Source organism: Malus sylvestris, chromosome 13, assembly GCF_916048215.2.
Source record: "Malus sylvestris chromosome 13, drMalSylv7.2, whole genome shotgun sequence".
NCBI classification, from domain to species: domain Eukaryota; kingdom Viridiplantae; phylum Streptophyta; class Magnoliopsida; order Rosales; family Rosaceae; genus Malus; species Malus sylvestris.
In genome coordinates this window covers 22,566,627-22,592,346 of record NC_062272.1, presented here as the reverse complement: position 1 = coordinate 22,592,346, position 25,720 = coordinate 22,566,627, and the positions used below count along the sequence as shown (strand labels likewise).

The following is a 25,720-nucleotide window of genomic DNA, read 5'->3' as shown; positions in this document are numbered from 1 at the left end:
TAGTGGATAACCTATTCATATGTTTGACAGTATCGGAAGCAATAATAAGCTCTACCATCACACGAAAAGAGCTAGGGGCTAAACTACCTATATTCCACAATTCAAAAGCTCTCATCGATGCTACTAGAAATTCAAAAGCTAACTTTGGTGATAGTTATTACAACCCGAAAACTCAAGTTTTACCTTTAGATGCAAGCAGTCATCCTCATGACGCACTGTTCCACCCAATCCAGACGTGCAATGATAAAGGTGTAGACACTAGCGGATGCAAACTTTTCTGACAAACACAACAACTCAGCCCAAAGGCGTGCCAAGGGCAGACGAACAATAAAAGGATACATTCGGAAGCAAGTTTTGTCCTCGTCGCCCCAACAGATTCTACATTTGAGTAACATGTACCAACAGTCAAACATCACCTCCTGTTACGTGTCACACGACCTTAGCCGACCCTTGCTCCATAATTCAACTCTAGAGTGGCCCAATACCGGCAATTGAGCATCTCTTGATGCGTGTATCATGGCCCTAGCTCTACGAGTCCCTAGCATGCCTTCACACCTAGCCTAGGTGACACAACATAATGGCCAAACGACGCCCAGAGGTAGCCGAGCACGCCCTAGCTGCGCCTACTCCACCCGATGGAGACTTCTAGCATTTGCATGTCGACAGCACATCCAACTACAAAGGTTCGAAAACAGGCGTAGTCCTTGTCACCCTAGACGATTCGATGCTTAAGCAGGCGATCACTTTAGGCTTCAAAGCATCCAACAACGAAGCAGAGTGCAAGGCCTTATTAGCATGCCTCCGAATGGCAAAAGACTTGGCGGTGAAAAAGCTCGCAATTCATTCTGATTTCCAGCTAATCACTAGCCAGACTACTTGAGGCATTTTAGACTTACACCCTTACTTAAGTTCTACATGCAAACAACATTCACACGGAAGCATTAACCGGCCTAGGCTCCTCTTTCGACCACAAACTTAAACGCTATATTCTGGTGAAGTATCTAGACAAGCCAAACATAAAGGCAGAGCCAGCTGCCAAGTGTCACAGGTTAGTACTTAGTACAAATCCAAACTGGCAAAGTTCTATTATAGACTACATGGTCAATGACACATCCCCCACGGAAAGGTTGGAGTCTAGAAAGCTCCAAATAAAGGCAGCACACTACTACATGTGGAACAACATTCTCGTTTAAAGATCCTACATTAGACCATATCTCCACTGCCTAGCGCCTTCTGACGACCTAAAGGTTCTAAGCTCAATCCATGAAGTCGCTTGTGGAAATCACTTCAGAGGTCAATCCTTAGTACAAAAGGTTCTAAATGCAGGCTACTACTGGCCTACCATGCACCAAGACACTAAGGAGTTAGTACAAAAGTACGACCACTGCCAACGCTACAAGCCGGTACCAGCACTGCCCTGCCAGCCACACCCACAGACTAGTCATTGGCCGTTCATGCAGTGGACAATCAACTTGGTAGGGTCAATGCCGCCCGCTATTTGGGGAAAAGGCATGATGATTGTGACAATTGATTACTTCACCAAATAGGTAAAAGCAGAGCCCATTACTACCACGATACAGACGGACATAGAGCGCTTCATATGGAGGAACATCATTTGCCAATTTGGCATCCCTTAATCCACCTTCACAAACAACGCTCCGTAATTCGTAGGCAAAGATTTGGCGAAGTTCTTCCAAAAGTATGGCATCAAATAGTACATATCCATGCTGAGATATCCTCAAGGCAATGGGGAGGCCGAAGCATCCTATAAAACAATCCTCGACTGCCTCAAAAAGTCTCTCTCCGACAAGAAGGGAAAATGGCTAGATGAACTCCCTAGATATCTGAGGGCATATCACACCACTAAACGACGAGTCACCGGTAAGACTCTTTTCTTTTGACATTTGGTTCATAAGCGATCATTCTTCCTAATGTCATCGTGCCAAGTATCAGCACTCAACTGCCAAGCATCGAGCTGAATAGTAAGGAGATGGCCACAAACTTAGATTTGGCATAAGAGAAACGCAAGCAGACAATCACCCGCATCGCAGCTTACCAGCAGTAACTCCTCTCCAATTATAACAAAAGGGCCAAGATCCGGTAGTTCCAGGCTGGAGATTTAGTCCTAAGGAAAACCTTCATTATTACCAACAGAGATGGCTCTAAAAAGATGAATCCTATCTGGGAAGGTCCATACAAGATCAGCAGAGTAGATGGTAAAGAAAATTACACCTTCGCCACTATGAACAACAAAGAGATTGAAAAGTAGTGGAACACCTACAATATGAGGAAGTACCATATGTAACCTTCCGCTATATCAAAGCTCGAAGACTCAAGCATCTTGACGGGCAGTACCTCGCAAACCAAGAACTATTTAGTTGTAATGTGATCCCTTACAGCTAAGTTATTCGTTTGTTTGACTCGTTTTTCAATGAGGAATTCAGAAGTAATCTACAACTTGGCTCTATTGCATGCTTACAACAACTGATCACTCTTGCACTTCAAAAGAAGACCGCGCCCTTCTTAGAGACTTATCGTAGGAATTGCGCCCCCCGAGAGACCAACCATGCTTTCCAGTGCCAGAGGGTAAACCAATTTTTCGACACCCACATGGGTTTGCTCTCCAAGGTGGGAGGATAAACTTACACTCCGAATATCCAGACGTGGATGAGCCGGGCTGCCCTGATATAACTATGTGCACGATGGCTTGCATTGGGATTCCTAGAAGTAGCCACAATGGCCTTTTTCAAGGCTTAGCTAACTGAAGGATTTTTGGTCTATTGGCCTAATTCGAGGGAAGCGGGCCTTAGAGACAAAAGGGGCACATAACACAGTACGCCCTATAAACAGCTGCCTTAGAACCCTAAAGCTGCTACCGAGTGCACTAAGGTAGCTTACAATTTCCAGAAAACTACCTACGGCTTGCCCTTCAAGCAGTAAAGCCATACTAGACTTACATAACCGCACATTCTTGTGAAAGGTTAAACAAGCTAGCATGCATATACGAAGCTTTATTCATTGTCGACATGCTACGTAGTCGACAAGCTTAACCACTGCCAAGCACGGAACGACTTACACCAAGTCCTAAAGTGTTGTGATACTTGCTATGCAACCTACGAAATTGGAGAAAGCCAAGGTTAACAGCCTAGTGGTCACGCGGACTTGTCTGCTTTTGTAAGTAAGGCGTCTGGCTACTGACCCTATGGCTAACAACTTTGCAAAGTTCTACACCAACACCTACGGCTGCATCGGCTACGAGGGCCTATCTGTTTATAGAAAAGTAGCACACCTGCCACTGGTCTATAAAGTCTAAAGGTTAGGGCATGAACAAAAGAAGCAAAGTTGAAGAAAAGTGAAGGAAGCAAGTTTATTAAATTTTCTAGCAAAATTGATAAACAACTAGCAAAGACCGAATGAGTTCAAGCAAAGCAAAAAGAAACGAGGGAAACAAAGAAAATCCTAAAGACTATTTAGAATACTACTCTTCAGCAGGTTGTACACTTCATGACTACTCGGTCGCCAGACCTTCAGCAACCACGATATTCTCAACAGCAACACCATCCGGTGCTTCACCCCTAACTACTCCAGCCTGGGCACCAACATATCCGACTACTTCACCAATGGAGGCCTCAAAAGTAAAGGTAAGCAAGTCTTCCGGAGAAATAGAGAAGGTTTCAAAGTTTCTCCCAACAAACTCGAAGTCAGACGGCTTACCAAAGAAATGATCTACATAACCCAGCTTGTAGAAATTGGTCTGACTCTAAACAAGCAGAGCCTCGAGCCTAGCCTTCTCACCTTTCAATTGCCTGATATCCTCGAGCAGACCAACACGGACGCGTTGTAGCTCATCCACTTCTTTCTTCAAACTTTTGTTGATCTTCAATGCACCTTAGAGTTCCAACACTTAGGGTTCAAGCCTATCAATGACCTTCTTGAAGTGGATCACTTGGTTATAAGCAGCAATCAACTCTTCATCATTTACATAAGCAGGTTCAAGCCTATCAATGACCTTCTTGAAGTGGATCACTTGGTTATAAGCAGCAATCAACTCTTTATCATTTACATAAGCAGCGGAACGAAGCTAAGAAACGGCATGCTCAAGATCTTGAATCTGAGGTATTTGACATCTGATCTCATTCTATGCACTTTCATACTTAACTTGGATCACGTCAAGCCTAGTCTTCAAGTCAACGATCTCTTAGCGAGAGGTCTCAAGTTGCAAAGAATGAGGGCAGAAATATTATACCCCTTCAAAATGACGAGCTCAGATTCCAACCTCTTGATTTTCTCGGCTGAAGAATAAGCTTCAGCTGCCACAACCTTTGCCACCTCCTTGGCAACCTTGGTATCCTTTTGGTTAAGGAGCATATACTCGACTGCCAGAATAGTCATCTTCTGCACATGGCAAGTAAGGCAGTCTTCTTATGCTCGGTCGTACACTTCACAAAGAAACTTGGGCAGACAACCCCTCTACACCATCGACAAACTTGGTACAAGCGCCCGTGTCTTCAAACAAATCTGGTTTCAAAAGTGCACAAATCTCAGCAGCTTCCCAAAAAACAGGCTTAATGGATTTCTAACAGCTACCTACGCAAGTAGTCTTCTTCTTTCCAGCAGGTGAATTAGTCTCAGCAGCAAGAGGAGTGGGCCTTGGTGCCGTTTTAGTAGCAAAGTCCACCTTATTTCTCTTCATAATAGCAAGCCTTTCTAAAGGTGAACCATACTTAGCTCCCAACGGACATCTTGGTACAGACTTTGTCACTAGGGGCATAATATGACCTCTACGCTGAGCAATCTTATTAGCAGTTGTACTATCCATTCTTGACATGGCAGGTGCCATAGGCTCAGAACTAGCAGCCTCATTTTTCTTCTCATTAGAAGAAGTTATGTCAATCACATGCCTCTCGGCAGCAGGTGGACCCTCACGAGTAGCGGAGGAAGTCTTCAGTTTTTCCTCAACCGACATCTTTTAAGCAGGAGGGGAAAATCTCTTCTTTCCATTTTCATTCATAGTAGGCTCCACGACAGCGATCAGACGAGCCAATGCATCCGCCTTGATCCTCTTTACCTTCTCTATCGGGAGCAACCCACCTTTTTCCCGACGAAGATGATTAAGCAGCCAACGCCATTCACGGTACTCAATAGGGGAGCTCAACCCATACTGGCTTTTCCCTTATTTTTTCTCTCAAACCAGCAGGCAGAAGACCTGCATGCCTAGCATTCCAGCAACCCATGAGGCCTACGACCTCCTTATCTCTCTCAATCTCCGGCTTTGCCCTCGTTAGGTCCAAGAGCCCAAATGACATAAGCCATGCGGCTTGCCTAGCATTGCGCCCCAGCGCCTCAATCCGTAGCCCCAGCCATGCAAGCTGCCCTTGGCTCTAGCCAAGTCGAGCAGCCTAAGCAATGGTCCTTGCCACAACACCTCCTTGGCCCATGCCGAGAAAACTCCTAGCCCCTGCTAGCCGACGTACCGCACCACTCCGATGGTTACCCCGCAACAGCACTATCTAAGAAGAAGACAAGGAAAATTGAATTTTTCTTACCTCGGTATAACACGGAGAAGACGAAGAAATCAACGAAAGACGGTTATTTGTACATGCAAGATGTAGAAGATTCCTAGAAGAGGGGGAACAAATATCCTCTAAGCTCTCTCTCTTTTGTAAGGTAAAATAAATCGCTCTCCAAATTTGATTTAATAACCCACTTAAGGTGGATTTAAATAGGCTTTGAGAGAAACTTATTTCCTTTCCTAGAATGATCTAATTTCCTATTAAAGAGGGAATCAACATCAATATAGAAAACAATCCTACGTTTCTTAAAGTAAGAAGATCTTTACCCCTACTGCCCTTTCCTACGAGCAGCCCAATAGGTATGGGGGCATTTGTGGAGTTAAAAATAATCAAGAGGCGACACGTGGATTTTTGGGTAAAAATGACAAAATTACCCTCGAGGCACACCATAATTCCTACACGCGAGTAGTAGACAATCATCCCACAATCAAATCAAAAACACCGAAATAGGTATTTATTTTTAAACTTATTTCATCCATCCTCACCAAATCCTCTCCACAAGGTAACCCCCAAATCATTCCTTTTTAATTATATTAATTAGCTAATTAATTGATTTATTATTCAATTATTCCTAATTATTAGCTACAAATCATGAACCTCACCCAAAATACCAACCAAGTGGCTGGTCTTCCTCCTCCTAAAGGGGCCGGTCGCACCCTTATAAATACTACCTTAATCTCTCCAAAACCCAATTCCAATTTTCTTGCTAAATTCTCAAAATTCTCCAAACACTTTGCCCTTAAAATTCTAACTTTGGCATCAGAGGTTTTTCGGCATCCCCCCCCCCCCAATTCATCGTGGGCGCATGAGGCTCTTGGCCTTGACCTAAGGTGTTATTTGTTTTGTAGGTGCAATTTTGTCCAAGAACAAGGAGGAAGAAATTTGCGTCCACATGTGTTACAACATATTGTTATTATTAGTAGTTATGCAATTGCATATCTTACTTACTTCAAGGTTATGGTCATTTGGAATTTCTTTTGTTAGGAAAAAGCATGAGGGCAATGCTACTGCATGCTAAATTATTGAGTTCTCCTTCCCAACTAGTCTTCTTCGGGTCCGAAAGGGGTGAATGATTGTGGTTTGCCACTAATTGTCCTCTTTTTAAAAACCAAAATGAAAGCACATAAAAAAATATTACCTAATTAAACTGGGATGAGAAAATAATTTAGGCTAGCTTTGCTACATCAACAAGTAGTTATTTGGACAAGTAAAAGATTTGTTAGGACAAATAAAGTAAAAGGTTTGCAACAAGTCAACTAACAATTAGAAAGCAACCAAAGCAAAACCAAAGTTTCTTAATTTTCACTTATGGACGAGACCATTCCGTGTAATTGCATGTGAGATTAATAAGAGATCGGTCAGTACTCAGTAGCATGCAATCTTGGATCTCAACGCCAATAAGCAATAATAGATGGATAATAATTAGGTGACACGACACGAAAACGATACGAAAATAACAGGTTTCGGGTCAACACGATAACTAATCGGGTCATTATCGGGTGACCCATTAATAACGGGTATACACGCTAGTAATACGTGAGTAACCTGTTTTGATCTGTTAAAAATAAATAAATTATAATTTTAAAGTTTAATTACTAAAAAAATTATTATAAAATACAATAGCCATATTGTATGTATTGGTATATTCTATATTAAATATATATTTTTGTATTATTATTCTATATAAGTTAAAAAAATTAAGTTTTATTCATTTATTTATTTTTATTATGAGAGTTTCTTATTATCATTAATAGGATAAATTTTACTTAACATGTTGTCCAAAATTAAAATCAACTAGTATAGTATTAGTATAGGCAATAAGACATCCCTACAAGTATGAAAAATGTGAAAGAATATATAAACACTCGTGATTCATCATTCCTCCACGAGTAGACAATGGTTACACTTACATTATTGTTTAGATTTTTAAAACCCTCCAAACCGTCATGAATGGTGTTTTTTATTTGAGTGTAAAAGTAATAAAATTAATAATAATTATTGTAGAAGTGTAAGAAATGTAAAAAAAAATATATATATATATACACACACACATACAATCACTCGTAGTGACAAGCTTTACAATTTTCGTGAAGGGGCAACTTCGAAATCTGACACTATAATCCATAAAACTTAAATTTGTATTTAATCGTCAATTGTCGTTTAGGCTTTATTCTTTATATTGAATTTCATTTTTAAAATTTTCTTTTTTGAAAACATGATCTTCTGGGGGATGTAGGAAGATGAACAGTTCGGATCTTTGATTTCACGTCCCGATATTTACGGTTAATTGAAATATGAGTCAATGTTATATAGTTTATAGAAATTTTATAAACACCAAGCAATATTTTCACTAACAGTAAAACTCTGAACATAATATCAATGATCTGAATGTTCATCTCCTTGTATCCTCTAATAAATCATGTTTTCAAAAAAGAAAATTCGAAAAAACAAAATTTAGTGAGAAAAATGAAGTATAAATGTAAACAACAATCGACGGTTAAATTTTGATTTATGATTTATATGATTATAGTGGCACATTTCATAGTTAAGCCCTTCACGAAAGTTGTAAAGCTTGTCATTACAAGCATTTATATATTTTTCACACTTCTACATTAATTGAAAAACTATTAAAGACTTTACTTAAACAATAGCCATAGGATAAATGAGAAGAGAGTGCTAATGTAGAAAGCCTCATTGAAAATATCATCAATATAACTCTTGCAGACAATATATCAAACCAAAGTTCCAATACCATTTCCCATGGTGATTGATGAAAATTGAAGAGTTTGATTGTAAGAAACTGTGCAAGTTCCAAACCTTGAAACATAACTCCCTTAATTTTGCAAATCTTTTGAACATTTGATATTTTGTAATGTTCTAATGTTTTTTTATTTTTTATTATGCTTTTATTTTGGATATGTAAATATGTAATACTTGAAAGACAAATGCTTTTTTATGTTTTGAATGTGATAATATGATATGTATATACTGATTTAGTATTATGTTTTTCATTTGATTATTTATTGGTTTAAAATACATTTTCCTTAATGGGTAACAGGTTGGGTCATATTACCTGTTAATATTATCAGGTCGATTTCGGGTCGGGTCATTTTACCCTTTTATTTTAACGAGTATTACACGACACGACCTGTTAAGATATTGGGTATGACACAAAAACGACACGAACATGGGAAACACGACACGAATGTCAGGTCTCTATGGACTCATTTTTTAATTTGGCTTAATAAAAAATTAATAATTAACCAGTAGAGGTCTTAGGTTTAACATCACTATAATAACTAACTAGTAGCTACTCTATTTTTGAAGAGTTTTGATACTTAATTATGCTTAATCTACGTAGTTATCATGTTGTACTAAAAGCTTTCTAAATATGCAAGTGGCATTTTACCATAGTAGTGAAAATGTTTTGAGTCCTTACATAACGACGTGGGTTCGAACTTCGTCGGGAGCTAATTTAACATCTAATCTAAAAAAATTATCGTTTGACAAAAAAAAAAGGAAATAAATAAATAAAATCTAGGTATCTATATTTTACACGTAAGAATTCAGAAATGGTCTGTGTGGAGCCAAAAATATTCACAAGGCGACACGTGGATTTTTGGATAAAAGAGGACAAAAATACTCTTGAGGCATACCGAGATTCCTACGCACGAGCAGCGGGCAATCATCCGTTAACCAAGTCAAAAATGCCTAAAGAAGGTAACAAATAAAAGTTATTTCATCCATATACTCCACAAGGTAACAATTCCAAACATTCCATTTAAATTAGATTAATTGGTGAATTAATGGATTTATTTCCTAATTAATCCATTCAATCACCAATTAAATGACTCATTATGCCAATTAATCCCCCATTACATAACCCACTACCCAAAAATCCCAAATGGCCGGCCACCCTTGTTGATCTCATCATATTCACCTATTTTATCACATTAATTAGCTAGTTAATTTGGCAATAACTTTATTTGCTAAATTAATTAGTCAATTATTCCCATAACTCCTAAATTCAACCTAAATCAAGAACCCTATCCCTATAAATAGGCTCTCATTCTCACCAAAAAGCTAGGTCCTGACTCTTGCTAAAATTCTCCAAAGCTCTCAAACACTTTTCTCTTAAAATTCTAACTTTGGCATCAGAGGTTCTTCGGCCAAAGCCCCCCCTTCATCGTGGGCGCGTGAAGCTCTTGGAGTTGACCTAAGGTGTTAATTGTTTTATAGGTGCAATTTTGTCCCAAGATCAAGGAGGAAGAAATTTGCATCCACAGTCTGGATATAAACAAGCAAAATGTCTACATAAGTAACTTTTTTTTTTTCTTCAAATTACTTCCTCTTTTTCTAATTTTCTCCACAGGATTACATTCCCTACAAACAAAAAAAAAGTGTAGTTCAATTAGTTCATGCATCGCATTTTATTTAAGGAAAACTAATGAAAAGGGTTTGAAAACTTTTAGTTTTAACAATAAGAACAAAATAAAAAGTAAAGTGAATAGTATAATAATTGATTTTTTAGTGTAAAATGTGATTTTTCGTTAAAATAAACAGTACCAAAAACTTTTCGTTAAAGTTCCCTTTTATTTATACAAGGTTCAATGATTTCTGAACCACAACTACTTGCCCCAATTTCCAATGGCGATTAGGGGTAGGTGAGTCTAGGAAAGCAACATTCCTTGAAAATACATAGAGCAATTAACGGACGCAACTACCTTTATATGAACCCTATATCATTAAGCTTAGTTACTTTAGTTAGAACGAGAACACAGCATTGACATTGACTTTTTTTTTCCTTGATTTGAGTACGTCGATATTTTTACACTAAGAATATGAGAGTTCGGTTAAACCACATAATGAGCTTTTTAATTTGGTTGACTTTTAAATATACAATTATCCACAATTTAATTAAAAAGGCTTTCACATTAACTCTGTATGAACATTATAAGAGATGATAAACTCATAATTCTGTTTCTTCATGCACACTCATATTTGATCCTGTCAATTGTTGCTTAATAATTTGAACCGCCTATTTTTCAAGTCACCTTTTAAAAAAACAACCATGCAAAATATCAACCAAATCATAAATCTTATAATTGTGCTTTCAGTATTAAGTGAGAATCATAGTTCGTTTATTTATTAAAAAGCAATTAGATGACAAAAACATTAGTTGTTCTTTCCTTTTTCTTTTTGCAGAGTTGACGTTTAAAAAGTAACTTATAAAATAGACAGTTTAGATCATCATGCAACATTGCATGAAGGTAGAACAAGAAGGTTACTAGCATTTTTCTTTGAGTTTTGGTTTGGCATGTTTTGTCTTGTCTCTTTCTTATACAGGCGACAATATTACCACTTCAATTTACACTAAGGGAAGGAAAGAGTTAATCCAAAATGCAATGAATCGAAGAGAAAGATCCTAGTTAGCAGCGCAATCCGCCTGACACACCCCGACCCGGAATGCCCACTTGGATTCCGAATCGAGCTGTGCTAGCCGACACCTGGAAGGTAACGAAGCCTTAAAGTGTAGTGTAGTGGAAAATGTGAATAAATTTAAACCTAGAAGTGCCTAAATATAAGAGTGCGCTGTGAGTGGGAATGAACCCATTTCACACGTGATGTCAAAGCATAAGTATAGCACAGTAAGATAGGGTGAGAATTATACCATCAAAGGTAATCGTCTACACCAAGATTTGCTAAGAATCTTCGTTGACATGAAAGCTCAGCTACTAAAACCTGGAGGGGGTGAAAAATAAGAGTGAGTGGACCTAAAAATAAAAGCTTTATAAAAACCTTTTTGAAAACATTATTACCCGTTGCTGTAAAACTAGTATATTTCCAAAATATACATACTACGTATAGTAAGAAAATACTTAATGTAGCCTGCAAAATTTCAAGAATTCATTACGGCACAATATCTCGTAAATAAGGGCATGACATCCATAATCACAAAATCTCACATAAGCAACATATCATATCGGGTGCTCATCGACATATGTTGACACACGTGTCAATATGCACTTATTTATAAGATATACAAAAAATTTACCTAAATCCGTCTAGGCGCTAGCTCGCCGCCCGATTAGCGCGTAGCGGTTTTTAGAACCTTGAATAATAATATACACTCTAGTACTACAATCATGTAAAGATTGGTGCTATGCGCAGCACATATGAGTCGGAGTTGCCTATGGCAACCTGTACGACAGGATTGGCACCTAAAATGTATCCAAAGTGAGCGTACGGTGCAATGTGCACATACACGTGAAAGACTGGCCCTGACCCGAGCGAGTACCAACACTAGTGTAGCAAACGATGAGCAAATAGCATCAATATAGCCATGCCACAACCATTCAACAATTCTAATCAATATTGTACTATTCATGACCATAAATATAATCAAGGCATCTCCTTATAGTAAGCTTACATGTGCATCCCATAGGATTATTTCATCATTTCCCAACAATAAGGTATTTCTTATAAACATTAATTTAACCATGGCAATTGCATAAAGAATTTATTAATGCTTGTATATATGGAAACTAACCAATATATATATTAAGAAAAGACCCACTCACAAATCTTGTCGCCGAGTTGAAACCAGCTCTTAGCATCGAGAGTCCTTGCGATCCATTTTGCCTAGAAACGAAACCATTTAGGTAAATATAACGTGCTAATGAAATTACGCATTTTCGTACAAAGTACGGCTAATAAATGAACTATCCTAAAATGGTCGAATTTCAAAAAATGGACCGCGGATTCGGAATCAGTAAGTCGAAATATGCTAAGGAGGGTCCCCGTCAAATTTTACAAAAGTCAAGTCTCTATCAAAGGTGAGGTCCATAACGCTACATAAGTCAATTTGGAACATCCACCCCCGTAACTTCCTAAAGTCCACACTATGCATCTAGAACAACATACTAAAACTTCTTTACGATCCAACGGTTGGATCTTCGCTAATCACAAATTCAAGTGGCGGTCAACATTGGATTTTACAAACTTTAGAAATTCAATTCGGAAAGATTTGTATGTTGGATTCCTAATTCATAAGTTGCTAATGTCCACAAATATTACGTACTATCACGTATTAAAGTTTGATGTCGATCCAACGGTCGGATTGTCCATTCATATAATAACCAAGTAGCGGCCAACTAGGCAATCCACTACGAAACTATATTAAAACATCAGGATTTCACTAAACGAATGTCAATTATGGAATTGGGGCATCAAATTAGCCTATGATGGTCAGGTGGGGTCTCGGCCCACGCGGTCGCCGGTTGCCCCGACTCGTCGGAAAAATCAACTATTTCAAAAAATTACCAAATTTCATAGAAATGAATATCTCAATGAGTAGAGCAAGTTTTATACCTGTGGCCAAGTCCAATTTGGCCGGGAAAAGCTCAAATTTCCCTCGAACTCGCCAGAAACCCTAGACTGGGTGAGCTTCGATTATCCTTCCTCAGTGTTCCGACGCCCTTACAACTGGTTGGGTCTTGTTTCTGGGTCCAAGGGGAGTTGATTAAGGATGATGATGGGTGGTGCAACTCACCGGATTGGCGGATCGCCGCCAAGAAACCGTTGATGTCACCGTCACCAAACACCACGAAATTGGCCCAATTTTCGTCGAATCTTGGGTGAAAAATGAAGGAGAAGAAGTATGGTGGTGATTGCAGGTGATGGTTGGGTGAATTTCGCTTGAAAAATTGCAGAAATTGGCTGGAAATCAAACTGGGTCACGGTTGGAAACAGTTTTGGTCCGGTTTGGATGCTCTTCACCTCTCTCATTTCTCTCCTCTTTCTTCCTTCCGATTGGCCTCCCACTTCCTCCTTTATTTCTGATTAGGCAGCCCTCAATCCCTCATTCTCTCTTTTTTTCCTTTCAATTCCAGTCATCTATCTTTTTCCTTTCTCCATCACAGCCATCCACGTGGTGCTTCCATATTTTCTAGAGCATTCTAGATTATGGTCAAATCACCATGTCGCCCATAACTTCGTTCATTAATAACTCCTTTGTTATAACTCCAAATTAAGTTCCGTTTGTGCCTATCGTCAAGTTCTTCGAGAATACTGTACAATAGTAGCTTGTACACATCATGAAGAGACAGTCAATAAAAGTCAACAATCTCACCTCTAGGCATTTTCGTCAATTCACTCATTTAAAATTAATACAATCGTAAAGTTAGGGATGGGTTGTCATACTGCCACTTGCTCGTCTTGTTTTATACTACCCGAACTTTAGTTGTACCAAACCAGTTTAAAGTCATCAGTACAAAAATTAACAACTAAGAATTAACTGCAAAATGATTTGGTATTCAATATCTAAAAGGTACTTAAAACTTCAAAGTTAAAAAAAAAAAAAAAAAAAAAAAAATCTTTGATTTTAAAATTTCTTGTGAACGAGTTGCTCACGAACTTTGTAAGCTAAATGTGGTATACCTCAAGCCTGATTTGTTTCTATCATGATTTGATATCCGACGACCCAAATTCAAGCCACAAACTCGAACTATATCGAACTGATTTACAACCCTATTTATATGATAGATCTTGCATCAATATTGGTGAAGTCGTCGACTTGTTGCTTGAGTCTGTTACAAATTTTATTTTGTTTTGGTTGTGCAGTTAATTTTTTATTAACTTTCTAGGTTTTTACAATAAACAATAATTTATAATTAAAAAAACTAAAATCGGAAATTTAACACATCCAACCCGTAAACATCATGTTGAAGATGAAAAGAACAAGGAAACACAAAGAACCAATATACAATAACTTTCATCATGTGCACAACGGACAGTGATGGTGACGGTCAAGATATTGGTCAATTAACACATAATCATGTTTGGTTTTGTAGCCAATAACAAATATTCATGTGTTAGTTTATATTGTGAAAGGTACAAAGGGGTAATTTGAGGTAATCTCCTAATTAACTTTAGGGTAATTGGTGAACATCTCAATAATACAAGCTAAATTATTTGTTATCGTAGCTAGTCAAATGAGGTAAATGTTAATTTGACTAGCCACTACTTCTACAATACTAGCTATTTTAGTTTAAGTTAAAATATTTTAATATTACAGTTGCATGAGTCATGGGTGTAAATTTAATATAATCCTTGTAATAAAGAACTACCATATTAAAGAAATTGGTTTGTGCTTGAATTGAAGTGATGAGGTCGCAAAGCCCAAATTTCGTCTTCATTGACCGAGTAGCTGTGAACAAAGACGACAAGAAAGGTGGCAGGATTCGAACCTATGGTCGGCCCACCTCTAACCCGTTGGGTTGGGTGGCTGTGGGCATATACTTCCAACTTGATTTAAGGCGTCAGCAAAACAAAACATTGCCGTCTCTTTCAAAAAGGCCTTATTTGATTTGATTGTATAGTCTTACAACGCTACTTGTAAGTATATATATACATCCTTGAGAGAATGATGAAATTACTCTGACTATATTAGGGTATGATTATTTTACCCTAATACTCTTATACACTTTTAAGTTGGTATAAGAGCCACGATCCTAGGATTGAGACCTAGCTAGTTCTCTTATCTACCCTAACCTTACTAGCCTCATGCCATAATACCAGAGATGTTACGACAATCGTGAAGTTGCTGCTTTTAAATCATAATCTCTTCTCTATTGTTCATGATAATGCTGCCAATACCACATATATACCATGATGGCTACTACCAAATCTATTGATGGCATAGGAACTTGCCTGAAAATGGTGAAGAAAGTGATGTCAACCCCTAGTTTTCTCTTACACATATAGTACCTGTTCGAGATACTCCTTCCGTTGATACTTATGAGGTAAGCATAAAAAATATAATTAATAGTACTCACGAAAATTTGACTGCTGCATATGATGGACAATTTAGGTTGCCACCAAAGGATACACGGGGAAGCTCTAGACAAATGCTTTCCAGAAAATTTCAAGAAGGTGAAGTATCCAATTTCAAACTATGTATCTACACAAAGTTTAACTCATGCTAGTAAATATTTTGTGAATTGTTTACCATTGTTATTCTTACCAAGGTGCAAGATGTTTTGTCAATTCGAAATGGGCTGATGCAATTACTGAAGAGATGAAAGCTCTTGAGAAGAATTAGACATGGGACTTAATACCACTTCCATTGGGAAATAAGCTTGTTGGTTGCAAATGGATTTATACTATTAAACATAAACCATATGGTACTATTGATAGATACAAAGCTCGATTGGTTGCAAAAAGGTTTTACATAGAATGAAATTAATTATCAAGAGACATTTTCTCATGTGGCAAATATTAACACTGTTCAAATATTGTTATCGCTTGTTACATGCCTTGACTAGTCCTTGCAACAGTATGATATGAAAAATACTTTCTTACTGATGATCTGCAGAAGGAATTCTATATGAGTTTGCCACCTGGATATAGCATCTCAAGGAGGACGGGTGTTGTATGCAAATTAAAGAAGGCTCTGTATGGACTGAAACAATCACCAAGAGCGTGGTTTGACTAATTTTGTTCAGTTATGAAGAAATTTGGTTATGTGCAGAGCGATGAAGATCACAATTATCATTCATGTGGATGGCATGATTATGAATGATCATGATATTGAAGAAATGAAGAATCTAGAAGTTTATTTGGCATTTGAGTTCGAAAAGAAGAATCTTGGTGGTTTGCAATATTTTTTTGGAATTGAAGTTACTCGATTCGAATAGGGAATATTTTTGTCACAACATAAGTGTGTGTAGATTTGCTTAATGAAATAGGCATGTTAAGGTGCCAACTGATATATACACCTATAGGACAAACTCATGGAATGGAGGAGCTTCCTTATCAAGTTCCAGCTAATAAGGAAAGGTATCAAAGGTATATTTGTCACAAACAAGACCCGACATTGCATATGGTGTGAGTGTAGTTAGTCAGTTTACGCAAATTTGGTGAAGTTCACATGAATGTCATTGTTAGAATTCTTCGGTACTTGAATTATTCACCTGGAAAAGGTCTCATGTTTTCAAAGCATGTGCATATAGATGTGATGGGATATATAGATGTTGACTGGGGTACAAAGGGTATAAGGTGACGATCTATTTCTGGTTACTTCACATTTGTGGGAGGTAATCTTGTTACTTGGCGAAGTAAAAAGCTGAAAGTTGTAGCTTATCGAGTGCTAAGGCAGAATATAGAGTGATGGTGAAAGGCTTATGTGAGCTATTATGCATAAGACGACTTATGGGGGAGTTGGGGATTTGATAGGCAAAGTGTAATAAAACTTTATTGCGATAATCAGTCAGCAATTAAGATTACTGAGAATCTAGTGCAGCATGATAGATAAAAGTATGTGTAGATTGATCGTAATTTTGTTTATGAGAAATTGAAGGAAAAATCGTGCTAATTCCGTATATGAAGAGTAAGGAGCAGCTTTTGTGACTCACTTGTAAAGATAGCCATCGATGATATCTATGCTCCACCTTGAAAGGGTGTTGCATGAGTCATGGGTGTAATTGATTAGATTGTATAGTCTTGTAACCCTACTTGTAATCCTATACATACCTCCTTGAGAAAACAATGAAAGTACTCTGATTATTCTACACTAATACTCCTACACACTTCTAAGTAATATTTTATATTAAACACAACAACCCAAGCCCTTTTTTCTCTTAAAGCCCATAAACAATACAATTTTATAATGCTTAATGTTTAGCAAAAATTTAACTTTCTCTCCTCCTAGCTAAATCTAGCTAGTTATTATTCACAAAGTTAAGATAGCTAGTTATTTAACTAGATTTTTTTGCTGTTGTTAAAATAGTCAAAAACCTCATTTAGTTAGGCTGTTTGAGATGCACACACCAATCTCTACTAACATGTGGGGCAACAGGTTTGGTTAGGATGTGTTGTAGCTGGTAGATGCAGCCAAGTCAGGTCAAGGCAGATGGAGGTCTTGGATCGGGCAGATTAGGCAGCGATGCAGGTATTGCCAAGCGAGGGACTAGGGGCGGGAACCTACTTTTTTTTGTAGTATGAACGACAAACAAAAATCCAAACCAGAAAACAAAAATTTCCACAGATCAAAACTAAAACAAACAAACGACACAAGCAAACTGATACCCATCTAGAGCATATCACACCCAAAGGATCAAACCTACTTTGATACCAAGTTGAAAATAAGAACATCAATACGAACAAACAAACTATAAACTACGAATATATTAACAAAAATAATAAATAAGAATGCTAAAACGGCTACAAACTAAGGGCTACATCTTGATTGACTTGTTCGCTACTAAATAACAACATGACACTTTATTTATAATAAACTAGCCCAATCCCCAATAAGCAAGGAAACACATACCTAATTCTAATGGGTTGGCTTAAAACCCAAACAGTAAAATAATCCTAAATATTAATATTGTCCAACAGATGCTAGAGACGTCGAGTTGAGATGCCGTCGAGATTCAATTTTATTCCTTTGAGATGTCATGATTCAATCGAGATGCCGTTAAGAGGGAGTTGAAAAGCCTTATTGGTTCTCTCGACGTGCCAACAATGAGATAGAAAATGAACTATTCATTTCCTAAGACCATCTCCAACCCTGGGCTAAATTCTAAATTACCCCCCAAATTACCCCCCTAAACACTCTCCAATCCATGCTAAAATTTTAGGCTAAATGCCAAATGCTATTTCTGGGCCAAATACCCCCCAGCTTTCCCCTCGGGCTAAATGCGAAATGTTTATCGGAATTTAAATTTTTTAGATTAAAATGTTCATAAAATTAATTTACAATAATCTACATATTTATTTTTTTTTTAAATTGATTTAAGAAAAAAATTTAGGCTAATTTCATTCTTTAATAATTCCGGGCTAAAATTTTAGGGTAGAAGGGTTGGAGCAGAAAAGATGTTTCTGGGCTAAAAGCTAAATTTTCCGGGCTAAAAAATTTGGCTTTTAGCCCAAGGGTCGGAGATGGTCTAAGGGGACTCATTTTTACTTCTCACACATCCTTTTAATTTTCAGTTGTCAAATCGGATAAATCGAAAAAGATTAAAGGACATAAATAAACAAGCGGTGTGTGAGAAATAAAAATGGATATGTGGATAGCACACCCTTTTCCTAAAAGGTGTTTAAAAAAAAAAAGCTACTAGAGATTATTAACTTAGGGCAAGGCCATTTTTAATTGATAAGTTTGTAATAAATTTAAATCATAAGTTGTGATTATTGATAATTTAATTATTAAATATGAATTAACGTGTTTATTTTCTATTTATAATATATCATCTAATTTATAAATGTAATCCAAAAAAATATATTAGGATGGCATTACTCTTTTCCGTAACTTTACTCCATAAGGTCAACTTAGAGCCAAAGCCCCATTTCAGTGAGTGCCATTTTCAAGGAACAATAGAGAGAAAGAGAGAAAGAGAGAGAGAGAAATTATAAAAGAATTGTTTATTTTGATGTAGAAAGAGAGAAAGTGAAAGAAAAGAAAAAGGGAGCAATTGAGCATTGGGAAGAAGAGAGAGAGAGAGAGAGACGAAAGGCAGTGTCTGGGTGGTGTAGGGGAAGATAGGGGGCAAAGCTTCAGCATTTGGTCTCTCTTAGTCTCAGCAAGCCCTCCTTTTTCTCTGCCCCTCTGTTCCCTCCTTTTACTTCGCCGTTTCCCCCCCTTTACCTCGCCGGAAAAGCCCCTACCCTTTCCCGCGAAAGCTACAAACTTTTTCCGGGAAAGTTTTTCTTTTCCATTTTTTTTTCAGTTTGTTTCGGGTGCTGCAGATTCTGCCGAGCTGATCTGAGCTCAGCTGATAGAGAACTTGGTCCGAGTGCGTCGTCCGGGAGCTGAGACGAGCTCGGAAAGCAGGTCCAATTCCTCGCCAATATATCGCCGGCGATATGCGCAAGTGAGAATCTCGGCGATTTATACAATTTCGTAAAAACCCAAGTCGCCGGAGCAAACAATGAAGCCGCCGGCGAACGGCGCCGGAGCTTCCGTCGCCAACTGCGCATCCAATTCATGCCCAGGTCGGTGCTTTCTCTCTCTAGAACACTTAAATCGATTTAGTCTCCCTCTCTCTAAAAACACGATGTTAAAAAAAGCAGCGGATGGATCGGTGGATCGATACAATTGCTGTGGATGTATTTGATTTGTCTGTTTATATCGTTTTGTTCGTTACAAGTTTTATATACGGGACTCGGCAGTTACGTTCTGAGATTCCCAGAATCCAGATTCTTACAACCTTTGAGTTGGTCTTTAATTTTCTTTCCCCCGTTTGCGTTTTCTCGGAAAACAAACGGAAAAGACGGGGGTTTTGTGCTGTGGTGGTTTCTGACGAATGGGTGGCCGACACGTGTGCAGGGGGAGAGAATGTAAAGAGCATAAACCCGGAGCTATGGCAAGCGTGCGCCGGGCCGCTGGTGAACTTGCCGCCGGCGGGGACCCACGTGGTGTACTTCCCTCAAGGCCACAGCGAACAGGTGGGTGGGTGTTTTTTTTTATTATGGATGTTGCTATCATGCGCCGCATCAGTGTTTCTGCTTATCTATCCGTCACACTCTGCTCTGCCATTTTTATGAACTCATGTGTTTTTTGAGTTCATTTGTTAATAGCAATCTGTTGGTGGCCTTCCGTTTTTAAATTTTCCCAAAACATATATATTAAAACATAGAAATCTTGTGGTCTAGTGCTACTTTATTTTCCGAATAAAGCAATTGGTGTTGATGGGTTTTGAAGCATTTAGGATTTACAGAAAGAGAAAGTGTGGATGTGCGTCATTTATTGTTACTGTTTTTGTTCAACAATTACTCTTGTAGCTAAGTTTTTATTTGGATTTAAGTAAATACGTTTATTATTCTTGCTTCTTTTTGGAGGCGGTCTGTACTGATTTGTACCTGAAATTTCCGATTCCAGGTTGCGGCTTCTATGAAAAAGGATGTGGATGGTCAAATACCCAACTACCCGAATCTTCCATCCAAGCTACTATGTCTCCTTCACAATGTCACCTTGCATGTATGGGTGATTTTATCTGCTTTAAGTATTACTTTGTAAACAGATTTGTATTCTTGATCATTTCTACTTGATTTTCTCATTTATGTTTGATTTACAAGGCGGACCCCGAAACAGACGAAGTTTATGCGCAGATGACACTTCTGCCCGTGTCATCGGTAAGGACTATGTTCAAAATGACCTGACGATTATTACGTTCTTATAGTACTATGGACATGCCCTTCTGTCACTTGATCATTTTCCATTGTTCTTTAGAAGGTAAAAGTTTCTGGAACCTGATTCATCAATTCGTTGTCGTGTAGTTTGACAAGGATGCACTATTGAGATCAGATCTTGCGCTCAAGACAAATAAGCCCCAACCAGAATTTTTCTGCAAAACATTGACAGCAAGTGATACAAGCACTCATGGAGGTTTCTCAGTGCCCCGACGTGCAGCAGAAAAGATTTTCCCTTCTCTCGTAAGCAAGTTTACATCATTCCCAAGGTTTTCCACGATAATTGCAAAGTTTTATAGTGTTTCATCTTCTACATAGGACTTCTCCATGCAACCACCTGCCCAAGAACTTGTTGCCCGGGATTTGCATGATACTGTTTGGACCTTCCGCCATATCTATCGTGGTATGTTATCTCTTTAGCCATTTGAATGTACATATATGGATGAACCATTAATATCCTATTTCTAAACATCTCATGTCATTCCTTGATTTGCTTGATTCAGGGCAACCAAAACGCCACTTGCTTACAACAGGATGGAGCCTATTTGTTAGTGGGAAGAGGCTTTTTGCTGGTGATTCCGTCTTGTTCATCAGGTAATCAGGATGAAATGGAAATCTTGGGATATTCTATTTTGGAGTATTGAATTTTTACCGTAAGTATGATTTGTTGGTAAAAGTGCCTCTTTCAAGTTATACGGATGTATATTTTAGTTTCCTCTTCCCTATTTTGGACTGGAAAATAAGCAACTTCTTCTGACGGTCACACTTTTCATGATCAGGGATGAAAAACAGCAGCTTCTTTTGGGAATTAGACGAGCAAACAGGCAACCCACCAACCTATCATCTTCAGTATTGTCAAGTGACAGTATGCATATTGGAATTTTAGCAGCTGCAGCTCATGCTGCCGCTAATAATAGCCCCTTCACAGTATTCTACAATCCAAGGTTAACATCTATCAATTTTTTATTCCGAATGTATCATCTTTATTTTACGACTATAGAATCCTAATTGTGGGAGCGACTCACCTTTGTTATTACTCTTCGAATGATTTCACTATATATTATTTTTAAAATATACTTTTCCAAATGCAGGGCTAGTCCATCAGAGTTTGTTATCCCTTTAGCCAAGTACTACAAGGCAGCATGTGGCAACCAACTATCACTAGGCATGCGTTTTCGTATGATGTTCGAAACTGAAGAGTCAGGGACAAGAAGGTAGTTGTATACTTGTATCTTTAAGTTCTATGTAGAATTTTAGTAATCTTGGCATCACTGATCTGGTACGTAATTCACAAAATATACTTAACAAACTAGAAATGGCCTGCTGAATATGATCATTTGAAAACCTTATGGTAGTGTAGGAGTTGAACATAAGAAATTTTGTTGTGCAGGTACATGGGTACAATTACAGGAATTAGTGATCTTGATCCTGTTAGATGGAAGCACTCACAATGGCGTAATTTGCAGGTAAATGTGATGGCAACTTCTCATTGCATCTCTTCCCTTGGTACTTACAGTCATCTTGTCGGTCATTGAAAATAACCCCTAATGCCTCACATTTCTTTGAATAGGTTGGTTGGGACGAATCAACTGCTGGGGAAAGGCGTAATCGGGTTTCAATTTGGGAAATTGAGCCTGTTACTGCTCCATTTTTCATCTGCCCTCCACCATTCTTCAGATCAAAGCGTCCCAGGCAACCAGGAATGCCAGGTAAAAGATATACTATATATTGAAGGATGAATTATACTAGTTCTTCCTCCTCCTATGATAAATGTTTGACCTTTGGACTTCAAGGGTATCTTTTTTGTGATCTTTTGTATGCTACAACAAACTTTGACTTGAATCATTTGGAGGCTTCATTATCCTTTTCCTTGCATGTTTTATTCCCTCGTTTTGAGTCGGCCAAACGTGCTGTTAGAAACTTAACCGCATTTTGAATTTGGATTTTTGGTGAAAAGACATCAATAACTTTGATTTTTCTTTCGCAGATGAGGACTATGATATGGATAATCTTTTCAAGAGAACAATGCCTTGGCTTGGTGATGATATGTCCATGAAGGATCCCCAGGTTCTACCTGGCCTAAGCTTAGTCCAGTGGATGAACATGCAGCAAAATTCTTCCACAGGCAACTCCATGCAGCCAAATTATATGCATTCGTATTCTGGTTCAGCTATCCAAAACCTTGCTGGAGCAGATCTTTCTCGGCAGTTGGGCTTGTCGGCTCCTCAAATACCTCAAATGAACAATTTACAATTCAATGGCCAGAGGCCACCTCAGCAAGTGCTTGATCAGCTCCCAAAGCAGCCATCCTCATTGAGCCCGTTAGCACCCATGATACAACGTCAGCAACAGTTGGGAGATAATTCTCAACCACCCCGGCAAAATTCGGTCAATCAAACTCTGCCCTTGAGCCAAGTTCAGTCCCAGCTTCTGCAACCTCAGACCCTTGCCCAAAATAACAGTGGTGTTCTTCAGCAGCAATCGTCTGCTCAAAACCATCTTCAAAGAAACATACCTCAGAACCTACAACAGCATCAGCAGCAGCAGCATCAACAACAAATTATGGGTCAAAATCAACAGCAGAGTTTTATTCAGTCTCAACCGCCAGATCAAATGAACCAACAGTTACAACATCTTTCGGATAATCAGCTTCAGTTTCAACTGTTACAGAAGCTTCAACAGCAACAGCAGTCACTTTTAGCACAGCAGGCACAGCAACATCCCGCCCAACAAGTCCAACTCCAGGACCAGCAGAGGCAAATGTTTGATATGTCCCAGAGCTTCTCGAGGCCTTCTCCCACCCAAATGTTAGATATGCCTCAAATGGCACCAACCGCGCATCCTCAGTCAAGAACAATGCCACAGCAGATGACAAAGAATAGTCACAGCCAAGCTAATGTTCGGTTTTCTCAACCACCTCAGCAGCCAAAGCTTCAACAGCAGCAATCTGGTATGCTGCCTGAAATGTCCGGGCACATGGGACTCCCGAACACAACCACCAATCAGCTCTCTACAGTGGGTAGCAATATTATGACAGCGGTTGCAGGAGCTGGGCAGTCTGGGATTACAGATGAGGTTCCATCTTGTTCAACTTCACCATCCACAAACAACGGCCCGATTGTAATTCAACCGTTGATGAACAACAGATCACACCGAAACTCATCAATAGGGGAGGACATGGCTCAGTCTGCCACCACAATATTGAGTTCTGGTGCCATAGACAGAATGCCATCTCATGGTAACTTGATGAAAGATTTCCAACATAAGTCTGAAGTTAGGCCGTCAGTGAACATTGCTAGGAATCAAAGTCAAGGAATTCTTACACCGCAAGCATACATGAACAGTGCAGCGGCCCAGACAGATTACTTGGACACATCATCTTCAACAACTTCAGTTGGCCTCTCTCAGAATGATGTCCATTTACAGCAGAATAACGCCCCGTTGCCTTTCCATCCACAATCAATGTTATTCAGAGAAGCCAGTCAAGAAGTGGAAGTTCTGGTAGATCAGAGAAGCAATGTTCCGTATGGTTCTAACATTGATGGTCAAATAGGGATACCTTTGAATCCTGATCCTATGTTGGCCAAAGGCGTGGTGAGGTTAGCAAAGGATTTTTCAAATACTCTCTCTTCGGGTGGCATGCTTGGCAACTATGAAAATTCGAAAGATGCTCAGGTGGAACTTTCAACTTCAATGGTTTCCCAGTCCTTTGGAGTTCCTGATATGACATTCAATTCGATTGACTCAGCGATAAACGATAGCAGCTTTCTGGACAGCGGCCCATGGGCACCTGCTCCGCCATTTCAGCGGATGCGGACATACACCAAGGTTTGATATTTTAAATTCAAAACAAAAAAAGAATTGTGATGCTCTCTATTTCAAGCTTTTCAGATTATGTCTTTTGCTCTAACTTGGTTAATGTTTATGTATAGGTGTACAAACGCGGAGCTGTAGGGAGATCCATAGATATGACACGCTATTCAAATTATGACGAGCTTAAACAAGATCTGGCTCGACGGTTTGGTATAGAGGGACAGTTAGAGGACCGAGGGAGGGTAGGCTGGAAACTTGTGTATGTAGATCATGAGAATGATGTTCTGCTAGTTGGAGATGACCCTTGGGAGTAAGTCTTTCAATCTCATTCCTGTTTGCAAAATTGCAGGCCAAAAGCATAGGAGTCTTCATTTGTCATCGAAACATGTTTCTTAACTATTTGTTTTGCCTATTCCAGGGAGTTTGTGAACTGTGTTCGCTGCATCAAGATCCTTTCCCCGCAAGAAGTCCAGCAGATGAGTTTGGATGGAGATTTTGGCGGCAACGCTGTGCTCCCAAACCAAGCTTGCAGCAGCTCGGATGGTGGGAATGCCTAATGTAGCATGCCAATACGCTGACAGTTTTCTCCCTATTAGGAGCTTTAGATGCTTATAGGAAAATCTTTCACGGTAATCAGCATGGCATAAAGATCAAAGTTTGACCTTTCCGGTGACTTAGCCGTTACTAGTTGCTGGAGCAAGCAGTTTGAGAAGTGGTATTTCATGGTTAAGGTTGGCATCTAACTTTCTGCCCGAGCTCTTACATAAGCACGGGAGAGAAGCTGAAGTTCTGAACAGAGGATCCTAGTCCGAAATTTCCGGCCTAGTGAACAATCTGGTACGGCATGTTTTATATTCGCGGATACAACGATGATGTCTGAAGTCAATTTTAAAATTCATTTGCCATTTTGCTTTTCAGATTGAAATTCTCCCACTCAAGTACATTGTAAAAATCAGCAGCATGAAATGAACTTTCTTAAATAAATTTTGCAAAATTTTGACTGATTAACGGTGATGGAATAATGTTCCAAAACACGTTAAGATCAATGTAGCAGCATAACCTAAGGCCTCGTTTGGCGTCAATGATTGGATCAGAATTGATAATCCACTTGATTCAATGTATGTTAAAGAATAAAAAATAGA

At 38.8% G+C, this 25,720-nt stretch overlaps 1 protein-coding gene across 1 annotated transcript; it reads left to right on the top strand.

Annotated features, from left to right (window-relative positions):
• Positions 1–18,918: 18,918 nt before the first annotated feature.
• On the top strand, positions 18,919–25,562 carry LOC126596192 (auxin response factor 19-like). Its single transcript, XM_050262704.1, has 14 exons — positions 18,919–19,568; positions 19,903–20,021; positions 20,455–20,553; positions 20,652–20,708; positions 20,853–21,008; positions 21,084–21,168; positions 21,269–21,359; positions 21,545–21,709; positions 21,857–21,979; positions 22,156–22,231; positions 22,336–22,474; positions 22,753–24,593; positions 24,698–24,888; positions 24,997–25,562. Exons 1-14 carry the CDS (start codon positions 19,505–19,507, stop codon positions 25,133–25,135), a joined length of 3,345 nt encoding a protein of 1,114 aa, XP_050118661.1. The 5' UTR covers positions 18,919–19,504; the 3' UTR covers positions 25,136–25,562.
• The last annotated feature ends 158 nt before the right edge of the window (positions 25,563–25,720 follow it).

What these genes read in the sequence shown, in the direction of transcription:
- LOC126596192 (XM_050262704.1), top strand. Translation starts at nt 19,505, where the DNA reads ATGAAGCCGCCGGCGAACGGCGCCGGAGCTTCCGTCGCCAACTGCGCA. An exon ending in CGCATCCAATTCATGCCCAG is followed by an intron (nt 19,569 to 19,902) that starts GTCGGTGCTTTC and finishes ACACGTGTGCAG; the next exon opens with GGGGAGAGAATGTAAAGAGC. An exon ending in CTTCCGCCATATCTATCGTG is followed by an intron (nt 21,169 to 21,268) that starts GTATGTTATCTC and finishes TGCTTGATTCAG; the next exon opens with GGCAACCAAAACGCCACTTG.